We start from the raw sequence: 20972 nt of genomic DNA, 5'->3' as shown, positions 1-20972 counted from the left end.
TTCTGCCAAAGATACTGTGACAGCGCAGGAGAAGCCATTCCTGATGCATCCCTTCCCTTGGCAAGCTATTAATGCTAATTGCCTCCTACACTTTGAAAATAAAATCCTACTATTGAATCATTCAAATGAAATACCAGCAGCACAGCAAAATGTCCAAAGGAAGCAGCAGATAATTCAAATCAAGTGACTGGATTAAACGGAGCCAGCTGTTATGAGTTATATTAGTAATAATATAGAGCTGATTTGAAACATTTAACCATTTGGCAAAAAGCAAAATCCAACTGTCGAACAAATGAGGCATCATTTCCTCAGGAAGTGTTGTACAGCCTTGTATCCTGTGTCATAATATACACCAGTATATCATGGTGCAGACACACATTGATGGACACACAGTGGGACCAATCAACATACAGAACACCGCAGCCAATCACCAGTGAGAGCACACGCACTATAAAGACAGGGGGCATCAGAGTTCCCGCTCATTCGAGTAGCAGCTAGCTAGGAGCACAGAGCTCACAGCCTGCAACACAGACATTCACCATGTGCTGAGTGCATCAACTGGTTAGGACAAGGCAAAGGTCTTTAGTTAAAGCTAGTATCGTATTTACAGACAGTTCAAGTATGTTTAAATAGTTAACCTTTTAATAAAATAGTGTTGCACTACTTCAAGTGTTGGTGACCTGTATGTGATCCAGAACACCCAACACATCATCCTGGAACTCTTTCCCTAACAGTACAGTGGGTGTACCTACACTTTACTGCAGCGGTTGAATAAGGCAACTCACCACCACCTTCTGAAGGGCAACTAGGGATGGGCAATAAATGCTAGCTTAATCGGCGACGCCCACATCCTTTAAATTAATTTTTTTTAAAAATATGACACAACAGAAGACCTTTGGAGGTAAAAAAGGAGGTTAATACTCACTGCCATTTCCTTTGTACTGTTTATTTTTTTACAGGAACTTGTACAGCAGTTTTTCAAGGAAGGTCAGAAATTATGCAATTTAATACTGGGGAAGTGCAATGCTTTTTAAAAGGAGCGGCAACTTCCATTTTCTCAAGTTGTTTATGTTTTGTTTTTATCTCTGCAGGCATAGATCAGCGGTACAGACTGTAAACTATGGTGCAAAGGCAACAGCATATCAGGAAACCTTGGACGTGACTCCTGCCACAATTGATTGTGTGCTGAAATCTACTGTTTCCCAACTCTCACCTGCTCCTGTACAACGCGCACACCAACGAGGCATGGGGAACGACAGCCAGAACCCTACGTGCTTCACCAATGATTCGTTCAAGTACACCCTGTACTGCACTGTGTACAGCATTGTGTTCATTCTCGGGTTGCTCACTAACTGTACCTCCCTGTACTTCTTCAGCTGCAAAATGAAGATGCGGAATGAAACGACGATATTTATGACCAATCTCGCGGTGTCTGACCTCCTCTTCGTCTTCACGCTGCCCTTCAAGATTTTTTACAACATCAATCGGCACTGGCCGTTTGGCGACGGGCTATGCAAGGTTTCTGGGACGGCGTTCCTCACAAACATATACGGGAGCATGCTGTTTCTCACCTGCATCAGCGTCGACCGATTCCTGGCCATAGTTTACCCGTTCAGGTCTCGGACCATCAGGACAAGGCGAAACACCAGCATAATCTGCGCCGGGGTGTGGCTCCTTGTTCTCAGTGGGGGAATCTCTGCATCTCTGTTCTCCACCACCAACAACAGGGGGGATAACTCCAGCACGACGTGCTTTGAAGGCTTCTCCAAAGACACCTGGAAAACCTACCTGTCCAAGATCACCATATTCATTGAAATAGTTGGATTTCTTATTCCCTTGCTGTTGAACCTGACCTGCTCCTCGTTGGTGCTGAGGACGCTGAGAAAACCAGAGACGTTGTCTCCAATTGGGGCCAACAAAGAAAGGGTGCTCAAGATGATCATTGTGCACTTGTCCATTTTCATAATATGTTTTGTGCCCTACAACTCCATCCTATTTATCTATGCCCTTGTGCGCTCGCAGGCAATTGCAAATTGCTCCTTGGAGAGGTTGGCCAAGATCATGTACCCGATCACTTTGTGCCTGGCCACCACAAATTGCTGCCTCGACCCCTTTGTTTATTACTTTACATCAGAGTCCTTTCAGAAGTATTTCAACATCAGGCCCCGCAGCAAGCTTGATTCCATTTTTAAAAGCGAAACACCCCTAACGGTCAAGGGGGAGCCAACGGCAGAGGGAGCAGTGGGTTCTGTCAATCGGAACGGAGCCAATATTCAATTGGAATCTCAGTTTTAAGCTTGTGTACCTGAGTGAGAGAAAGATTGGCTTCAGGACTTTTTAAGACCACACCTGATCCACAATGTATGCTCTGCGAGGTAATGCTCCAGGATTTCAGAAGGGAAGTGCTGGAGATGACGTATGTTGCCACACGCTGAATAGAATGCAGTACCTTGCTAGAACAAAAACAGCCACTGATTGCAATGATTCTCCAGTAGCAGGATTTTGCACTGCTGTACGTCGAGCAGACACACTTACCACTAGTATGGTTCACTCACAAGCTTTCATGGCCATAATGAAGAGAAATTCCCTTTATTAATTCTGAAATGTCAGTTAAAACCGATGATGTGTAATCTCACTGTACGCCGTATTGCTTTTTTTTTGATGTCCACGAACTGGGCATCCATTCCGTCATTTAGTTGTAAAAGAATGAAACGAAATGAAATTCGCTTATTGTCACAAATAGGCTTCAAATGAAGTTACTGTGAAAAGCCCCCAGTCGCCACATTCCGGCGCCTGTTCGGGGAGGCTGGTACGGGAATTGAACCGTGCCGCTGGCCTGCCTTGGACTGCGTTAAAAGCCAGCTCTTTAGCCCTGTGCTAAACCAGCCCCTTATGGTAAATTGAATATTTAACCAAATTGTGCCAGTTTTGGCTTTTGCGGTTCTGGCACCTAGTTTCTAACTCAAATACTTTACCAAGTCTTTCAATTAATTCCTGCTTTAAAATCAGCAGTAATCTCCATCTGCACTGATGGGCCCCTGACATGAATCATGTTAATATTCAAAGAAGGACTTTAGAGCATTGGCCACCACACTTTTGACACATTGCGTGCAATCCACTGGCCGTGTTGCACCCAAGTGGAGCGCAACGCAGCCAGGAGGTACCAGGAGAGGCCTCCTGCGGGCTTCCCCCACAGCCATTATGCCTCGCGAGATCTACCCAGACCTCACGAGGCTTCTCAATCAGGATCCTGCCCACAATGGGCAGGACCAAGCCTTGCATGCCTAAGTAGGTTTAAAACTAGCTTAGGAGTACTCACCCGAGATCAATCGGGCTCCCGGCATCTAACGGCCTCCTCAGGGAGTCCCCAGCCAGGTGCCGTTCAGTACTGGTCCACACAAATGTGGAGCAGATGGAGCGGTATCTGGGAAGTCTCCCAAGCTATTGGTGGCCCCTGGGTGATCAGGGACAGGGCAGGGTGGCCCCCCTGGCCCTCCCCCATGCTCACGGGCACTTTGGAAATGCCACCTTGGCACTGCCACCCAGGTTGGCATGGCCATGGGTCAGGGCTTGAGGAGGTCATGCCCTGAAAAGAGGGTTGGGGGTGCAGAGTGGGTATGAAGGGGTCTCTGGATGGTAGGGGTGAAGAGTGGGAGTCCTGGAATGGAGAGGGGGTGGCAAGGAAGGCCTGAAAAGGGGGAGCCCTCAGCTACGCCTTAGCGAGGTGTCCTCACTTAGGGGTGTGTGAGGTAGTGTCCATGTGTGTGTGTGTGTGTAATGGGGGGGGGGGGGGGGGAGACATTGTCCGTGTGTAGGGTGACCCTCAAGCCCACTTAGAGATCAGGGCACCCTTTCATAAATAGTGGCCCAATAGAGGAGCCAGTCTGGATCAGTAAGTTCAGCTCCCCAGTCATGAAAATAATTCTTAAATGTGGACTATCCCAGCGAGAAACTCTACAGGGCCCCAAAAAAGTGACCAAGTGTGGTTAGATAGCGGTGGGGAATTCGCCGAGAGAGCCGGAAGTAAACTCCCAGCAAAACCCGCCACAAATGACACTTTTCGAAACGTTTCCGTTAGATCGCACCTATTGTCTTCTCTGACAAATATCAAGGATGTAATGAAACTAGAGGGCTTCAAAACCTTGAGGAGAAAAATATAGCAGAAGTTCAAAAGAAATTTCTAAGCCTTTAAGGCCACAGTTATTTTGATGGGATGGAGAAGACTAGACAACAAATGAATTACATATAGAATCTGAAGCTTGAGAGTCACTATTCTGTGTTGGTAACAAGTCATTCTGTTCAGAAGTAGAGCTGCTGTACTATTTAAATGAAATGTTGCTTTACTTATTTGTGTGTGACTGCACTTAACATAATTAAAATAAATTTGCATTTAAGTGATTGCAGCCTGCCTTAACTAAGTGTATTTGCAAATTTTGTGTCAAGTGTAATCTATATCATCTCGTCACTAATTTTGAGCATTTACTATCTGGATACGTGATCCGTACCAATTGCTTCCAAACATATCACTACACATGTACATAGAGCTGTCCCGTACATAGAGCTGTATTGTAAAGTAAGTTAAAGCGAGACCAGCAGCGCGGGTTCAATTCCGTTACCTAGCCCCTCATCTGAGGAGTGGCGATCCTCAGGTTAAATCACCACCAGTCAGCTCTTCCCCCTTAAAGGGGAAAGCGGCCTACGGTCATCTGGGACCATGGCGGCTTTACATAGAGCTGTTAAGGATAATAGATCCAAGTTCACTGTCTGAACAACTGTGGATAGTCCCATTTCCTTACACTTCTTAATGGACCTTTTCAGTGCTTAGGTTACATAATGGATTTTACTGACAAAAAAGTGAGGCTCGCTTTTGGAAGAAATTGATTGACAAAATATGCCTGTGTATGATTGGATGACATCCTGGTCATGGATACACAGACTTGACTAATTGGAGTAAAATTACAAGCTGGGAATGAGGTTGAAGGCCAAGACACACACTGTTAACCTTGCAGGCTGGCGAGGCAGTCAAGTGATAGGTGCAGTTCCTGCAATAGATTCTCCGTGATTAAGAGGCATTAGGCAGTAGACTGAATGAATGTAGTATTGTATTATTTCATAATGTAATACATTTGCTAGCTTTTGGGCATCCAGCACTAGATTGCTATCGATGTACATTTTTACTGTCCCAACTCTGGAAACTGGTAAGCATAAAATTGAAACTAAGCACTCATGAGGGAAATAGGATGTTACCAGACACCGTTAATCGAGCTCTCTGAGATCAGTAACAGTAGGGTAAGAATGGACAGATGGGAGATTGTTTCAGTGTCTAGTTGAGCAAGAGCAGCTGTCCTCTAAAAGAACAGTTTGTGTTTATTTAGACCCAGAGTTAGCGATTGATATAATCTGGATGCTAATGTGATGCTGTACTGCAGCTGGGTCAGGCTGTAGCCGCAATTTCGCCCTCCCACCCACCCCCTTAGTCTCAGCACAGAACAGAAAATAAGATTGTTCTGATAAAATTCAGCAACTTCCTCTGCTTGCAACACACCTGTCTCTTGCTTCAAGTCACAAGCCTGCCTCAACCCACTGGGTTCTGTCTCTCAGGAGGAGCCTCTCAAAATGCAGCTGCTGTCGCCAGTAAAACGATTTGGGGACTGAGGAATAAAGCCTTCTTTACCGTTTACACTCTAAGCGTCGTTATTGAGGGTACCACAGTAACCCTTAGCTGACAGAATATTTTTCGAATCTCAATTTTCAAATCTTCAACTGACCATCCCCCTCACAACTTCAATGATTTCTAATGTTTAGCAGGATAGACTTTCTGTCGTCCAAATGATCAAAGAGAAAAGAGAGACACATGGAGCTGGATCTTCCAGCCTCTCTCGCTGCAGGATCTTCCGGACCCGCCGAAGTCCGCGGAGATTTCAATGGCTCGCCACATCCGACATGGGGGAAATCGCCACGGCGGGGCCGGACAATCCCAGTCATAAACTCATTCACCCGCACACAAACAAAATGGCTGCAAATTTATATTGGCGGGAATTCCACTTTTTTTTTTGTCTCTTTTTTTTGGAAATTTTTTATTTAAAACTAATTTGTAGCATTTACAGAGAAAAAAGAAGGCCCATATGCAAAAAGCCTTAACATATTGAAAACGAACAGTGGGAAAGAATAAACATATTAATAAGGCACTTCCCCTATCAGCTCTGTTTGCCCATGCCCCACGTGTTCAACTAAACTAATGTGGCTCTAACCCCCCCCACCCCCCCGGGTGCTGCTGCTGTTGGTTTCCTACGCTGGTCCCTGCAAGCGACTTTCTCCCCCGGGAGATCCCTGATCCCCCCCCCCCCCCCCCCCCCTTGCCCACTTAAGTCTTCTCTGCTCTCCTGCCCGGCTGCCCCCCCCCACCCCCGAGGCTTGACCTGCCAGGTCAGCCCTGCGCTTGGCCCTAGCCTGCCCCTTCTCCTACTCTCCCTGGTGCCCCCTGACCTACACTGACCCCTGCCCTTGGCGCCTGACTGTCTCCCGCCCGAGCGCTCGGGCCCTCCCCCCACACACCAAGGACCCATTAACCTGATTGTATCTCCCCGTGCCCTTTCAAGTCCTTTAACCGGACCCTAGCCCATCCCCCCCAACAGAGGCCCCGATCTCCCGCCAAAAGATACCAAGTGCAGGGCCCCCTTTGCAGGGCCCCTCTCTTTCTCTCTCTCTCTCTCTCTCTCTCCCCCCCCCCCCACCCCCTGTCGTTGCAATCTCCCAAAATCACCCTAAGCAGTGCGCCCTCCAGCCCCCGCTCTCTGTCCAGGCTGAAAACAATCTTAGATTAAACATTACAGTACAGGATACTTTAACAGACCGCCGCCACACAAAAGCTCTGTGAGCCCAGAGTCCTTTAGTTCAAGTCCAGCTTCTTTTAATAAAAGTCCATTCCTAGTCAGAGCCAGTTAGGTTAACAGACCGCCGCCACTGTAGAGCACTGAAAAAACTAAGTGCCCGTTAGTTCAAGTCCAGCTTCTTATCTTTAATGAAAGCCCAAATCTGTTCTGGTGCCTCCAAGTAGTGATGAAGTTCCTCAAACATGACCCAAAGCTTCGCAGGATACAGCATTCCAAACCTCACCTACTTTTTGTAGAGGGTTGCCTTTACCTTGATGAATCCTGCACGCCTCTTGGCCAGCTCCGTTCCCAAGTCCTGGTAGATGCGTACCTCGCAGTTCTCCCATCTGCTGCTCCTCTCCGCTTTGGCCCATCGCAGCACACGATCCCTGACAGCAAGCCGGTGAAAGCGGACCACCAAGGCCCTCGGTCGGTCGCCCGTCCTGGGCTTCCTTGCGGGGGCTCTATGCGCCCCATCCAACTCCAGGGGTCGAGGGAAGGCCTCCGGTCCCATCAGCGCCTCGAGCATACCCATCACGTATGCACCCGCATCCGATCCTTCGCAGCCCTCGGGGAGGCCAACGATCCTCAGGTTCTGCTTCCTGGCTCTATTCCCCAGCTCTTCAAGCTGCTCCTGCATCCTCCTCTGGCGGGAGTTCAGCTCCTCCACCTCATGCTCCAGCTCCATTACCGTGTCCGCCTGGCTGGAGGGCTTCACCTCGACCTCCCTGAGCGCCTTCTCTTGGACCGCCTGCGCCTCGACCATTCGATCCATTACCGCCCTCATCGGGTCCAAAGTGTCCCTCTTCAGTTCGGTGAAGCAATTCCTGAAAAACTCCATCTGTTGCTCCCTTGGCCAGTGAGCCTCCGCTCCCTGGTCCCTGCCGTCTGCCATGCTTCGCCGCCTGGTCTGGGGTCCCCGCTGCTCCCGCTTCAATCCTTGCCGCTCCACTCGACCACTTCTGGTCCAACTGTCCATACCCCGGGGGGAAAACCTCTTCCCTTCGTCTCCTCCACCGATTCAGGTCGCCAGATCCCGAACAAATCCTTTGAAACAGGTCCGTTTGCCCATCGCGGGCGGGAGCAATCCGACCTGCGACCTGCTTCCTCGAGGGCGCCACCAGAAGTCGGAATTCCACTTTCTGCAGTTGTATTTGGATGGATTTGGATTTGTTTATTGCCACATGTACCGAGGTACAATGAAAAGAAAAGAAAATACATAACGGGGCAATACAAGGTACGCAATATAACTACATAAACACCCTCATCGGATGAAGCATACAGGGGAGCACCGTTAATCAGGTCAGTCCATAAGAGAGTCGGTCAGCCCATAAGAGGGTCCAGAAGGAGAGATCAGTCACTATCTGACTAAATGACAGATCAATCCTGAGGATTTACATGTTTCCAATAATGTTGCTGTGATGCAAGCAGCGTGCGGAATCAAGTGAACTGTTGCTGTTTGATTGTGAACTTTTCACACACAATTCAGCGAAATGTTGATGCTGGTGAGTGGAATGGATGGAACAAAAACAGAAAATACTGCACAATCTCAGCAGGTCTGACAGCACCTGTGGAGAGAGAAGGGAGCTAACGTTCCGAGTCTGGCTGACTCTTTGTCATAGCTGGAGAGAACTGGAATAGGGTCAGATTTATACTGCTGTGGCGGGGAGCGCGGAGCAGTGGGGTTGGAATGGATGGGCTGCACTTTCTCCCTTTTGCGCATTCTACACGGGGCAGCACGGTAGCACAGTGGTTAGCACAGTTGCTTCACAGCTCCAGGGCCCAGGTTCGATTCCCAGCTTGGGTCACTGTGCGGAGTCGGCACGTTCTCCCCGTGTCTGCATGGGTTTCCGCCGGGTGCTCCAGTTTCCTCCCACAGTCCAAAGATGTGCAGGTCAGGTGGAATGGCCATGATAAATTGCCCTTAGTGTCAAAAAAGGTTGGGTGGGGTTACTGGGTTATGGGGCTACAGGGATAGGGCGGAGATGTGGGCTTAAATGGGGTGCTCTTTCCAGGGGCAGGTGCAGACTCGATGGGCCGAATGGCCTCTTTTCTGCACTGTAAATTCTATGTAAATGCACTAGATTACTACGGTGTAGATTTTGAAATGTCACAAAGATAGAACAGCAGGAACCACTAAACCCAGCTTTTTGAGCTTGGGCATAGCTTGAGGTAAGACATTGCTGAGGTAAGTGACCCTGATCGATATGTGGTGTCACACCACAATCCCTCTGGACAGCTGTCGACTACAACTGAAGCCACCGGAAAGATTATTGTAGAACAAAGCGCAACTGGAAATTTGCTGTGAAGCCCATGTTAAATTGAAACAAAGCAGTGGCAGAATGTAAGTCTATCTTCAACCGTGGCAACAAAACTACAGCAGCTGTGAATCCCCTGAACAAGCTGGAGACACTTCAGGGATTATGCCCGCTGGAAACATCCTATTCAGTCTGTTCTAAACAAACGTTCATTCACTGTCCAAAGAGCTGCTTTTTTTTTTGATCTGGGAATTTGAGCTATGCTTCAGATTTGAAAAAAAAAGTGATACCTTGAAGGTTACTAAAACTGAGCTCGAGCTACAATATATACTGATAATTTGGGCCAAGTGATTGAAGCCACCAGACACACGGTTTGTTCCAGGGCTAGTCATTATGGGGGTATCTTTAGTCCTGGATTAGGTGTAGCGCAACCACTATTGAAATGGTAACTAATGGATGTTACACCTGACGATCCATTCAGTTAACTTCAATGAGAAGGAGGAATGGGTAGGGCTTTCAAGAACCTGAGTGGAAAAAAGTCATTATTCATCCGAAACCATCAGGAGGCATCATTCTTCCAGCCACCTGTACAAATTATTTTTATAAATAATTTCCGAGAGGGGGAGAGAGAGAGAGAGAGCTGGGGAGCAGCTTGGGAACAGGTAAGTGATATAAAAACTTACCCTCAGGTTCCAGCGACCTTCATTTCTGGAAATGGGAGAGAGCGGGGGAGCAGCTTAACAGGTAAGTGATAGATATTCTGCTATTCTGAGTGACCCAACTGGGGTATGGGGGGGGGGGGGGGGGGGGGGGGACTGAAACTCGACGTCACAGGAAAGCTGTGGCCTGATTGGCCTGTAGGGAATCTGCACTAAATTTAAAAATTAAACATTGATAAACTAATAAAACATACTTAATTAATTACTTAATCATAATTTAGAGGGGTATCTAACCCAGAGACTGGAGAGTACTGTATTTAGCATTTACATTTATAGTAGAAATCTAGTGCTAGGAAACATATAGTTAACAGTAACTTTTAATTTAAAAAAAAATTATTTTTAATTTAATTTATTAATTAGTTAACGCAGTGTCAGTCAGAGGGGTGCAGTGCTCTGACTGTGAGATGTGGCAGGTCCAGGAGGCTTCCAGTGTCCCAGATGGCGATATCTGCAGAAAGTGCACCAACTGCGGCTCCTCACAGACCGCATGGATCGGTTGGAGCAGCAATTGGATGTGCTTGGGAGCATGCAGGTGGCAGAAAGCGTCATAGATAGCAGTTATAGTGATGTGATCACACCCACAGTGCAGGCAGAGAGATGGGTGACCACCAGAGGGTAGGGCAGTGGATGTTGTCAATATGGACTTCAGTGAGGCCTTTGACAAGATCTCTCATGGCAGACTGGTACAAAAGGTGAAGTCAAACGGGATCAGAGGTGGGCAGGTAAGATGGATACAGAACTGGCTAGGTCATAGAAGGCAGAGAGTAGCAATGGCAGGCTGGAAAGGCGGAGAAGGGCGTTCACATTGTCAAGCGGCTCCTCTGTAAGGCTGCCGCTGCCGGGTCGGATTTCTGCCTCGCCCTGCTGACCTATCGCTTGGCCCCACCAGCCACTGGTCTCTCACCAGCCCAGCTGCTGATGGGTCGCGCCCTCAGGACCACTGTGCCTTCCATCCTGGCACCCACAATAGACCATGCTCCGGTACTGAACAGAATGCAACTGCAGCGCGGTCGCCAGAAGAGGTCATATGACACACGGGCAACTGATCTTCCCGCCCTGGCCTCTGGAGACGAAGTCCGCATCCACCTACCAGAAGGTGGCTGGTCAGCACCTGCCGAAGTTCTCCGACGCATGGCTCCCCGTTTGTTCCTGGTTCGCATGCCTGATGGATTCGTTCGGAGGCGCAATCGCCGGGCTCTTCGCCTACTTCCACGCTCGCTACGAGACCTTACACTGACACCGTGTCCTCCTGTTGTTCCTGATAGCGACTTAAGTCGAGCTGCCTGCTACCATGCCCCTTCCGTCGTCGCCCGTTGTCAGGCCCGCACCTCAGCCGGTGGTTCCAGACCTACCCTTGAAGCGGTCAACCCAAATTCATCGCCCACCTACTAGACTGGACTTATGAGACTGTTTACACGTTGAACTCATGCAACCACTGTATTCACATGTTTATGTTCTTATCATTACAGGAATTCGTTTTATCTTTCCACATTTCTCCGTTCTTTGTTATGGTACAACCTCGTTATTATGTCACACCCGACATCGCCCCTTGTATATAGTTAAGCCCCATGTACATGCTGTAAATATTACACACACACACATTTAGCTGCACTCAGTACACATCTCTATTTATAACCACGTAGGCACATAATCTTGTAAAAAAGGGGGGGATGTCATGATATTCAAGTGAACATCACAGCACATACACACATACATAATGATGGACAGATCAACGGACCAATTAGCACACACAACACGACAGCCAATCACAGACAAGAGCATACACAGTACAAAACAAGGAACACGACACTTCCTGGGCAGTCCATCAGGAGACGGCTCAGGGCACAGACCTCATTGCCAGCCACTCAGACCGTCACCACGTGCTGAGTACCAGAGTTTACTATGTCAATAGTTAAATGAAATAAAACTGCGTTGTACCATTCGCAACCGTGTTGGTTCGTCTGTGTCTCAGAGTACCCAACACATCAGCCTCCTTCTGCACTGTAGGGATTCTCTGCCTGTCTTGTTTTTATGTTGCAGAATGACCAATATAATTATTGTAAGCATACTTTATTAAGAACAGGATGTATACACACAATGAAGGCCTGTGCAGCCTGGTTTCAACTTACATTTACGTGTGCTTGCTGATCTCTGACCCCATGTCAGGTGACCCACGAAATACTGAGTGTACTGTACTATATCTAATATTGGATTTACTACCACATTCACTCTAATATCATGACAGAGGAAGAACATCTTGAATATCCCTCTGGATATCAACCCAGAAACCAGTACCTAAGCACCAGAATGAATGTTCGATCCATGCACCGGCCAATTCAGAGGAGGCAGATTGTTACTGAGAAAGGCTTATTCTTCACAGCGATCCCTCATTGCTGCACTAAGTGTCAGCTTAGAGTAAGTACTCAAAGGTCCAGGAGTAGGGTTTGTACTACAACATGCATTTATATTGCTCACTTAGCATAGACATCCAAAGCTTCAAAGATGTGGAAGGATTATGAGGGGTGACCAAAAAGCTGATCAACAAAGTGGTTTCTAAGCAGGGTCTTAAGAGGAAGAGGGGTGGAGGGGTTTAGGGGGGCAATGCCAGAGTGTGAGGCCTACTTGGTTGAAAGCTTAGCTTCTGAGCGTGGGATGGAAGTCCAAAAGGGCAGATCCAAATAAGCAGATAGTTCCACAGGTGAGTTGTAGAGCGAGAAAATATTACAGGGAGAGGAAGGTGAAAGTCCATAAAGGAATTAAATACAAGGTGAAATTCTAACTTTGAAACTTTGGGAAGGCAAAGGTGATATAAGTGACTCCCTTTTTTCTTATGTTTTGTAATCTTTTTATTATAGGAGACCTCCTTATGTATCTAATGAAGGATATGATAAGTGCGTAAGCTAATCAAGTACTCTACACTGCAAATTAATGATAAGAGAGTTTTGTATATGTTAAAGTTTACAGAGCGTGGTGGATGTAAGGTTGACAAGGAGCCTATTGGAAAAGGACAGAGGGATGAATAAGTCTTCAGCAGCAGATATGCCAAAGTAGGGGAAAAGACAGGCAATGTTACAGAGGTTGGAGTAAGTATTTTTGGTGATGGAGAGAACCATGCGTTTAAAAATCTCAGTATGCATCCTTTAACAAGACGCTTTTGCTCAGCCCCTGGTGCTAGTTTCCTTCCCCCTCACCTACCCCAATCAGAGAGCTGCCTGCCAGATCCCATTCAGCACCGGCAGCTTCTGTTACAACATATTTCAAAGAACAAAGAACAAAGAAATGTACAGCACAGGAACAGGCCCTTCGGCCCTCCAAGCCCGTGCCGACCATACTGCCCGACTAAACTACAATCTTCTACACTTCCTGGGTCCGTATCCTTCTATTCCCATCCTATTCATATATTTGTCAAGATGCCCCTTAAATGTCCCTATCGTCCCTGCTTCCACTACCTCCTCCGGTAGCGAGTTCCAGGTACCCACTACCCTCTGCGTAAAAAACTTGCCTCGTACATCTACTCTAAACCTTGCCCCTCTCACCTTAAACCTATGCCCCCTAGTAATTGACCCCTCTACCCTGGGGAAAAGCCTCTGACTATCCACTCTGTCTATGCCCCTCATAATTTTGTATACCTCTATCAGGTCGCCCCTCAACCTCCTTCGTTCCAGTGAGAACAAACCGAGTTTATTCAACCGCTCCTCATAGCTTATGCCCTCCATACCAGGCAACATTCTGGTAAATCTCTTCTGCACCCTCTCTAAAGCCTCCACATCCTTCTGGTAGTGTGGCGACCAGAATTGAACACTATACTCCAAGTGTGGCCTAACTAAGGTTCTATACAGCTGCAACATGACTTGCCAATTCTTATACTCAATGCCCCGGCCAATGAAGGCAAGCATGCCGTATGCCTTCTTGACTACCCTCTCCACCTGTGTTGCCCCTTTCAATGACCTGTGGACCTGTACTCCTAGATCTCTTTGACTTTCAATACTCTTGAGGGTTCTACCATTCACTGTATATTCCCAACCTGCATTAGACCTTCCAAAATGCATTACCTCACATTTGTCCGGATTAAACTCCATCTGCCATCTCTCCGCCCAAGTCTCCAGACAATCTAAATCCTGCTGTATCCTCAGACAGTCCTCATCGCTATCCGCAATTCCACCAACCTTTGTGTCCTGGACTGAGAGGTGATGGATGTCAGGAACAGTGTGGGGGGGGGGGGACCTTAGGAACGGCAGGAACATATTTAACATGCCTGATATCCAGGGAAAGCTTTCCCCAACATTCCTCAACAGCCATAGCATATCTCTGCAGCACCAAAGTTACATCACTGTAGCATTAGACTGGCAACTTAGAACAAGATTAGAGACCACTTTGTATCATGCACTTGTGCCCATTAGAAACTAGTGTGAAGCTGCTTAAATTCATAGAATAATTCAACACAGGATGGAGCTGTTCAATCTATTTGGCCTGTTCTTTGAAAAAAAACTATTAGTCCCATCCCCCAGTTCCCTCCTTTTATTACGCTCCTGTATTATCTTTTATTACACTTCTCTGTGTGGCTTGATATGCTGTGGAGTGTAATATGTGTTACCCAAACCTTGGTTACTGATGAGGTCTTCTGACTCTCGATGAAGAAGACTCAAGCTCGTCCAGTAGTAACAAAAGGTTTATTGAGTAACTATAACAATAATTGCGTGAGTTCTTTACTTTAACATTGATATTAGTGATAAGGTTAACAAGATCTAACTACAGTAACTATGTGTAACTACACTAACCATCTGAGCTAATCTGATACTCCTGTCCTGGTCACAGCCCATCAAAAGAGAGAGCGAGAGAGAGACCCAATGTGGTTGCCTTTATACCCCTGTTGGTCCAGCCCTCTAGTGATCATCTGGTGCTACTGATTACACATTACCCCTTATGTACATGCACATATAGAGATCACTACACTCCTGACTTGGACCGTTAGCACAGTTGACTGGACAGCTGGTTTGCAGAGAAAGGCCACCAGCGTGGGTTCAATTTCCATACCAGTCCCGCCTTCCCAACCTCGCCCGAGGTGCGGTGATCCTCAGGTTAAATCCCACCACTCAGCTCTCCCCTTCAAAAGGGGAAAGCAGCCTATGGTCATCTGGGACTATGGCGGCTTTTTACTTTAATCTTTCCTCTCGAAGCTTAATCTGCTTCTACCACTCATTCAGGCAATCCAATACACATCATAATGACTAGATGCACCAAATAATTTCTCCTCAACTCCCCTGTGGTTTGTCTATCACTGATCGTAAATCTGTGTCAGCTGGTTACTGAACTACCTGTTGATTGGAAACAGTGAGCTTGATTTTCACAGAGCCAGGAAGTATTACTACCTACTGGCTGTTCATCCGTCCCCCTACACCCCCTGCTCCAGGGTCGGCTGCTCTCATTCTTGCCCCTGGCGTTAAGGAGGCAACATACTTTCCTAGACTGCTGAAATACCTCTCTGTCCGCCAGCTCTTGAATATCCGATAACAATTGATTTTCCAGGCTTCCACAGATCCCCTTGAACAGCTGATATTCTTGCCATGGTGCCATGGACTCTGGCTGCACTCCTCTGTTGAACCATCACTTTCATCAATCTTCACAGCTGATTACTGGTTGGAGAGTGAGATGCACTCAGGGGATTCATGCATTACCTGCCTACTTTTTTTGACTCACTGGTGGTCACCCATTCCCTCCCTCCATGCATGCTGTTAATCTGCCGGCTGACCACATTGATAAACTCACGATCCACAAAGCTCTGAAATTCATGAATGTGCTGCAGTGATGCTCAAATTTCAAAACCTGGAGCTCAAGCTTCTGCAGATGACAACGCTTCCTGCACATGAGTTGAGGTGAGGTGAGAGTGACTGCCCTTGACATCAACGCTGCATTTGACCGAGTACGGCATCACAGAGTCCCAACAAAATTGGAGCTGATGGGAATCAGGGGGAGCACTCTACGCTAGTTGGAGTCGTACCTGGCACAAAGAAAGATGGTTGTGGTTGTTGGAGGTCAATCAACTCAGCACCAGGACATCACTGCAGGAGGTCATCAAGGTAGTGGTCTCGGTCCAACCATCATCAGCTACTTCATCGATGACTTCCTTCCACCATAAGGTCAGGACTGGGGAAGTGCGCTGAAGACTACACAATTTTCAGCAGCATTTGCAAATCTCAGATACTGACGCAGTCCATGTCCAAAAGGAGCAATACCTGGACGATATCCAGACTTGGGCAGACAAGTAGCAGTGACACTCGTGCCACACATGTGCCAGGTAATGACCATCTCTAACAAGAGAGAAAATAACTGTCACCCCTTGACGTTCAATAGCATCATTATCACTTAATCCCCCACTATCAACATTCTGGGAGGTACAATGGACCAGAAACTGAACTGGATCAGCCATATAAATACTGCAGCGGCAAGAGCAGGTCAGATGCGAAGAATCCTGCAGTAAGTAACTCATCTCCTGACTCCCCAAAGCCTAACACAATCTATAGGGCATAAGTCAGAAGTGTGAAGCAACCATTTCCCCTTGCCTGGATGAGTGCAGCTTCAACAACACTCAAGAAGCTTGACACCATCCAGGTCAAAGCAGCCCTTCCACAAACATTAACTCCCTCCACCACCGACGCACAGTGGCAGCAGTGTGTACGATCTACAGGATGCACTGCAGGAACTCACCAAGCCTCTTCAGACAGCATCTTCCAAATCCACAACCACTACCATCTGGCAGCAGATATATGAGAACACCAACACCTGAATGATCCCCTCCAAGTCAGTCACGAACTTGACTTGGAAATACATCGCCGTTCCTTCACTGCCGCTGGGTCAAAATCCTGGAACTCCCTCTCTAACAGCACTGTGGGTGTACCTACACCACATACACAGCAGCAGTTCAAAAAAACAGCTCACCACCAGCTTCTCAAAGGCAATTAGGGAAGAGCAATGAATGCTGGCCTAGCCAGTGACGCCCACATCCCTTGAATAAATCAAAATAACACAGGAAATAGCCTTGTATTCCCATATGGAACAGCATATGCATTCCTAAGGGTTGGAGCTGCCCTGCCATTCTTCTACATGGTAAATAATAACATTTACTACTTAAAAATTAAGGATCCCCTGCAAGTCAGTTCTCGGGCAGCACGGTAGCACAAGTGGATAGCACTGTGGCTTCACAGCGCCAGGGTCCCAGGATCGATTCCCTGCTGGGTCACTGTCTGTGCGGAGTCTGCACGTTCTCCCCGTGTCTGCGTGGGTTTTTTCCGGGTGCTCCGGTTTCCTCACACAGTCCAAAGATGTTCAGGTTAGGTGGATTGGCCATGCTAAATTGCCCTAAGTGACCAAAAAGGTAAGGAGGGGTTATTGGGTTACAGGGAAGTGAGGGCTTAAGTGGGTTGGTGCAGACATGATGGGCCAAATGGCCTTCTTCTACACTGTATATTCTATGTTCAATGTTCTTGATTCTTCTGACACTGAAAATAGGGAAAATAATTGATATACTTTGCTTAATCATTTTGATATAAAGAACACTGAAATTTTCAATTTTCCAACTGCGTAGCACCCTAACTTTGGAGAATGGGAAACCAAGCTACAATACTCAACAGCCAATCAACTTATGGCCAACCTGAAATGTTGTAGTCTTTGCTTTTCTCTAAGTGATCCCAAGGGGCTGAGCCATTCTTCCGATCTGCTTCATATTGTTCCTGAAATACATCACCCTCCTCCCAGTCTGCTTCACAGTGATCCTGACCTGCTTCGCTCTCCTCCAAGTCTGCTTCACAGTGATCTTGACCTGTTTCACACCCTCCCAGTCTGCTTCACACTGATCCTGACCTGCTTCACACGCTCCCAGTCTACTTCACAGTGATCCTGACTTGTTTCACACACCTCCCACTCTTCTTCACACTAATCCTGACCTGCATCATACTCCTCTCAGTCTGCTTCACACCCTCCCGGTCTGTTTCACAATGATTCTGACCTGCGTCACTCTCCTCCCGGTCTGCTTCACAATGATCCTGACCTGGTTCACAAACCCCCCGGTCTGCTTCACAGTGATCCTGACCTGCTTCACACCCTCCCGGTCTGTTTCACAGTGATTCTGACCTGCATCACTCTCCTCCCGGTCTGCTTCACAGTGATCCTGACCTGGTTCACAAACCCCCGGTCTGCTTCACAGTGATCCTGACCTGCTTCACACTCTTCCCGGTCTGCTTCACAGTGATACTGATCTGTTTCACGGTGATACTGACCTGCTTCACACCCTCCCAGTCTGCTTCACAGTGATCCTGATCTGCTTCACACTCCTCCCGGACTGCTTCACAGTGATACTGATCTGTTTCACGGTGATACTGACCTGCTTCACACCCTCCCAGTCTGCTTCACAGTGATCCTGATCTGCTTCACACTCCTCCCGGACTGCTTCACAGTGATACTGATCTATTTCACGGTGATCCTGACCTGCTTCACACACTCCCAGTCTGCTTCACAGTGATCCTGACCTGCTTCACACTCCTCCCACTTTGCTTCACAGTGATCCTGACCTGCTTCACTCTCCTCTCAGTCTGCTTCACAGTGATTCTGACCTGCTTCATACTCCTCCTGGTCTGCATCACAGTGATCCTGACCTGCTTCACTCTCCTCTCAGTCTGCTTCACAGTGATTCTGACCTGCTTCATACGCCTCCTGGTCTGCATCACAGTGATCCTGACCTGCTTCACTCTCCTCTCAATCTGCTTCACAGTGATCCTGACCTGCTTCATACTCCTCCTGGTCTGCATCACAGTGATCCTGAACGGCTTCACAGTCCTCCCGGTCTGCTTCATAGTGATCCTGACCTGCATCACTCTCCTCCCAGTCTGCTTCACACCCTCCCGGTCTGTTTCACAGTGATTCTGACCTGCATCACTCTCCGCTGGTCTGCTTCACACTGATCCTGACCTGCATCACTCTCCTCCCGGCCTGCTTCACACTGATCTTTACCTGCATCACACTCCTTCCAGTCTGCTTCACAGTGATCCTGACCTGCATCACACTCCTTCCAGTCTGCTTCACAGTGATCCTGACCTGCATCACACTCCTGCCAGTCTGTTTCACAGTCATGTTGACTGCTTCACCTCCCACCTGGTCTGCTTCACACTAATCCTGACCTGCTTCACACTCCTGCCAGTCTGCTTCACACTGATCCTGAACTCCTTCACACCCTTCCCGGCCTGCTTCACCGTGATCCTGACCTGTTTCACATTCCTCCCAGTCTGCTTCACCGTGATCCTGACCTGTTTCACATTCCTCCCAGTCTGCTTCACCGTGATCCTGACCTGTTTCACATTCCTCCCAGTCTGCTTCACCGTGATCCTGACCTGTTTCACACTCCTGCCAGTCTGCTTCACAGTGATCCTCACCTGCTTCACACTCCTTCCAGTCTGTTTCACAGTGATGTTGTCCACTATGTCTACAAGGGCAGGCGATAAACAAGGCTCCATTGGCAGCACCTTCCAAACTGGTCATCTCTACCACCTAGAAAGTCAAGGTCAGCAGGCACAGGGAGCACCACCAACTACCAGTTTCCTTCCACCACACACCATCCTGACTCGGCACTATATCACTGTTTCTTCACTGCTTCTGAATCAAAATGCTGGAATTCCCCTTCGAAGAGCATTGGGGGTTTACCTATGCCAGCTGGACAGCAGTGGTTCAGGACTTATCACCACCTTCTCAATGGCAATTCGGGATGGGCAACAAATGCTGGTCTTGCTAGTGATGCCAACAGTCCATGAAAGAATGAAAGAAACTGAAGTGTAATTGGTGTCTTAGCAAGGTTTGGATCTAACTCAGCTGAGGGGAGCATTGTTTTGTTGCACCCAGGGCAGTCTCAACATTTGACAAGTTTTGAGAGACTTAACATTGAGGTGACTATTAATAGAACAGGGGCAAAGAATACCCTTGGAAGAAAATGCATTCTGAGAACGTAACTTCTGTAACTCCAACAATTTACTAAATGTCTCATGTTTGTTTGTTACTAAAAATCAAACACATGTAGCAACATGATGACTGCCTTCCGCCCTGAGTAGTATAACTAAACAAAATTGTTTAAAAAACAACCAAACAAAATTTGTTTTAGAACTATTAATAACAATACAAATTGATTTGAAACAATTATTAATGACAAATCTTTCAATCGTTGAAGATTCCGCATATGAAAGCACCCTTTCACTTGTAACAGGCAATGGTCTATATTGAAATAGGGTTTACTTAGCAGACAGTGCGCATATGGGAAACTGGGTTCTGTCAAAACACAGCTGCTTCATGAGGCAAATTTCACTAGAACGCTTTACATTGTTGGAGAGGTGGACTAAATTGTTCAGGAATCACCCTCTCAGGCTCCTGTGGGCAGACATACTGTGAAGAAATCATTCTTGCAAAGACTACATGTGCTATGCTTTCTTTGTTAATGACTGATCTGCGGCTCAGAGTAAATATATTTTTTAATGTCTCCCAGTCCCATCATTGGCCTCTCGAATTCTTCCTTGAATTTGTTTCTGTGTCACCAAGTCCTTGTGTCGAACTCCCACTCGAGTTCCCTATCCATGTTCATGACCATTACATTTTCTCAGCTCGTTGTCTACCTTTCTGACTCCAGCTCCTTTCTTCACTATTCCTCTCCCACTTGTTCTGTAACTTTCCCCTTCACAATTCCTCCTCCCTTTGCCGTATGTTTCATAGAATTTCATAGAATTTACAGTGCAGATGAAGGCTATTCAGCCCATCGAGTCTGCACTGGCCCTTAGAAAGAGCACCCTACCCAAGCCCACACTCTATCCCTGTAACCCAGTAACCCCACCCAACGCAACCCAACTTTTTGGACACGAAGGGCAATTTAGCATGGCGAATCCACCTAACCTGCACATTTCTGGACTGTGGGAGGAAACCGGAGCACCCGGAGGAAGCCCACGCAGACACGGGGAGAAAGTGCAAACTCCGCATAGACAGTGACCCAAGCCGAGATTTGAACCTGGGACCCTGGAGCTGTGGAGCAACTGTGCTAACCACTATGCTACCATGCCACCCGTTTCCCCATGCCCCTGTATGATTCTGACAGGCTT

General features: G+C 47.6%; 1 protein-coding gene across 3 annotated transcripts in view; it reads left to right on the top strand.

The window, feature by feature from the left end:
- The window catches only part of lpar4 (lysophosphatidic acid receptor 4), a 47717-nt gene extending 43323 nt beyond the window's left edge, over positions 1-4394 (top strand). For all 3 annotated transcript variants that reach the window (XM_072505155.1, XM_072505156.1, XM_072505157.1), the window contains one exon: positions 1092-4394. In XM_072505155.1, the coding sequence (XP_072361256.1) occupies positions 1246-2295 (1050 nt within the window). In that variant the 5' untranslated portion in view covers positions 1092-1245 and the 3' untranslated portion in view covers positions 2296-4394. The remainder of the gene's footprint in view (positions 1-1091) is intronic.
- The last annotated feature ends 16578 nt before the right edge of the window (positions 4395-20972 follow it).

The sequence above is a fragment of the Scyliorhinus torazame genome, chromosome 5 (assembly GCF_047496885.1).
Source record: "Scyliorhinus torazame isolate Kashiwa2021f chromosome 5, sScyTor2.1, whole genome shotgun sequence".
NCBI lineage: Eukaryota > Metazoa > Chordata > Chondrichthyes > Carcharhiniformes > Scyliorhinidae > Scyliorhinus > Scyliorhinus torazame.
Note: the sequence above shows the minus strand (reverse complement) of the source record. Positions and strands in the feature narration are given on the sequence as shown.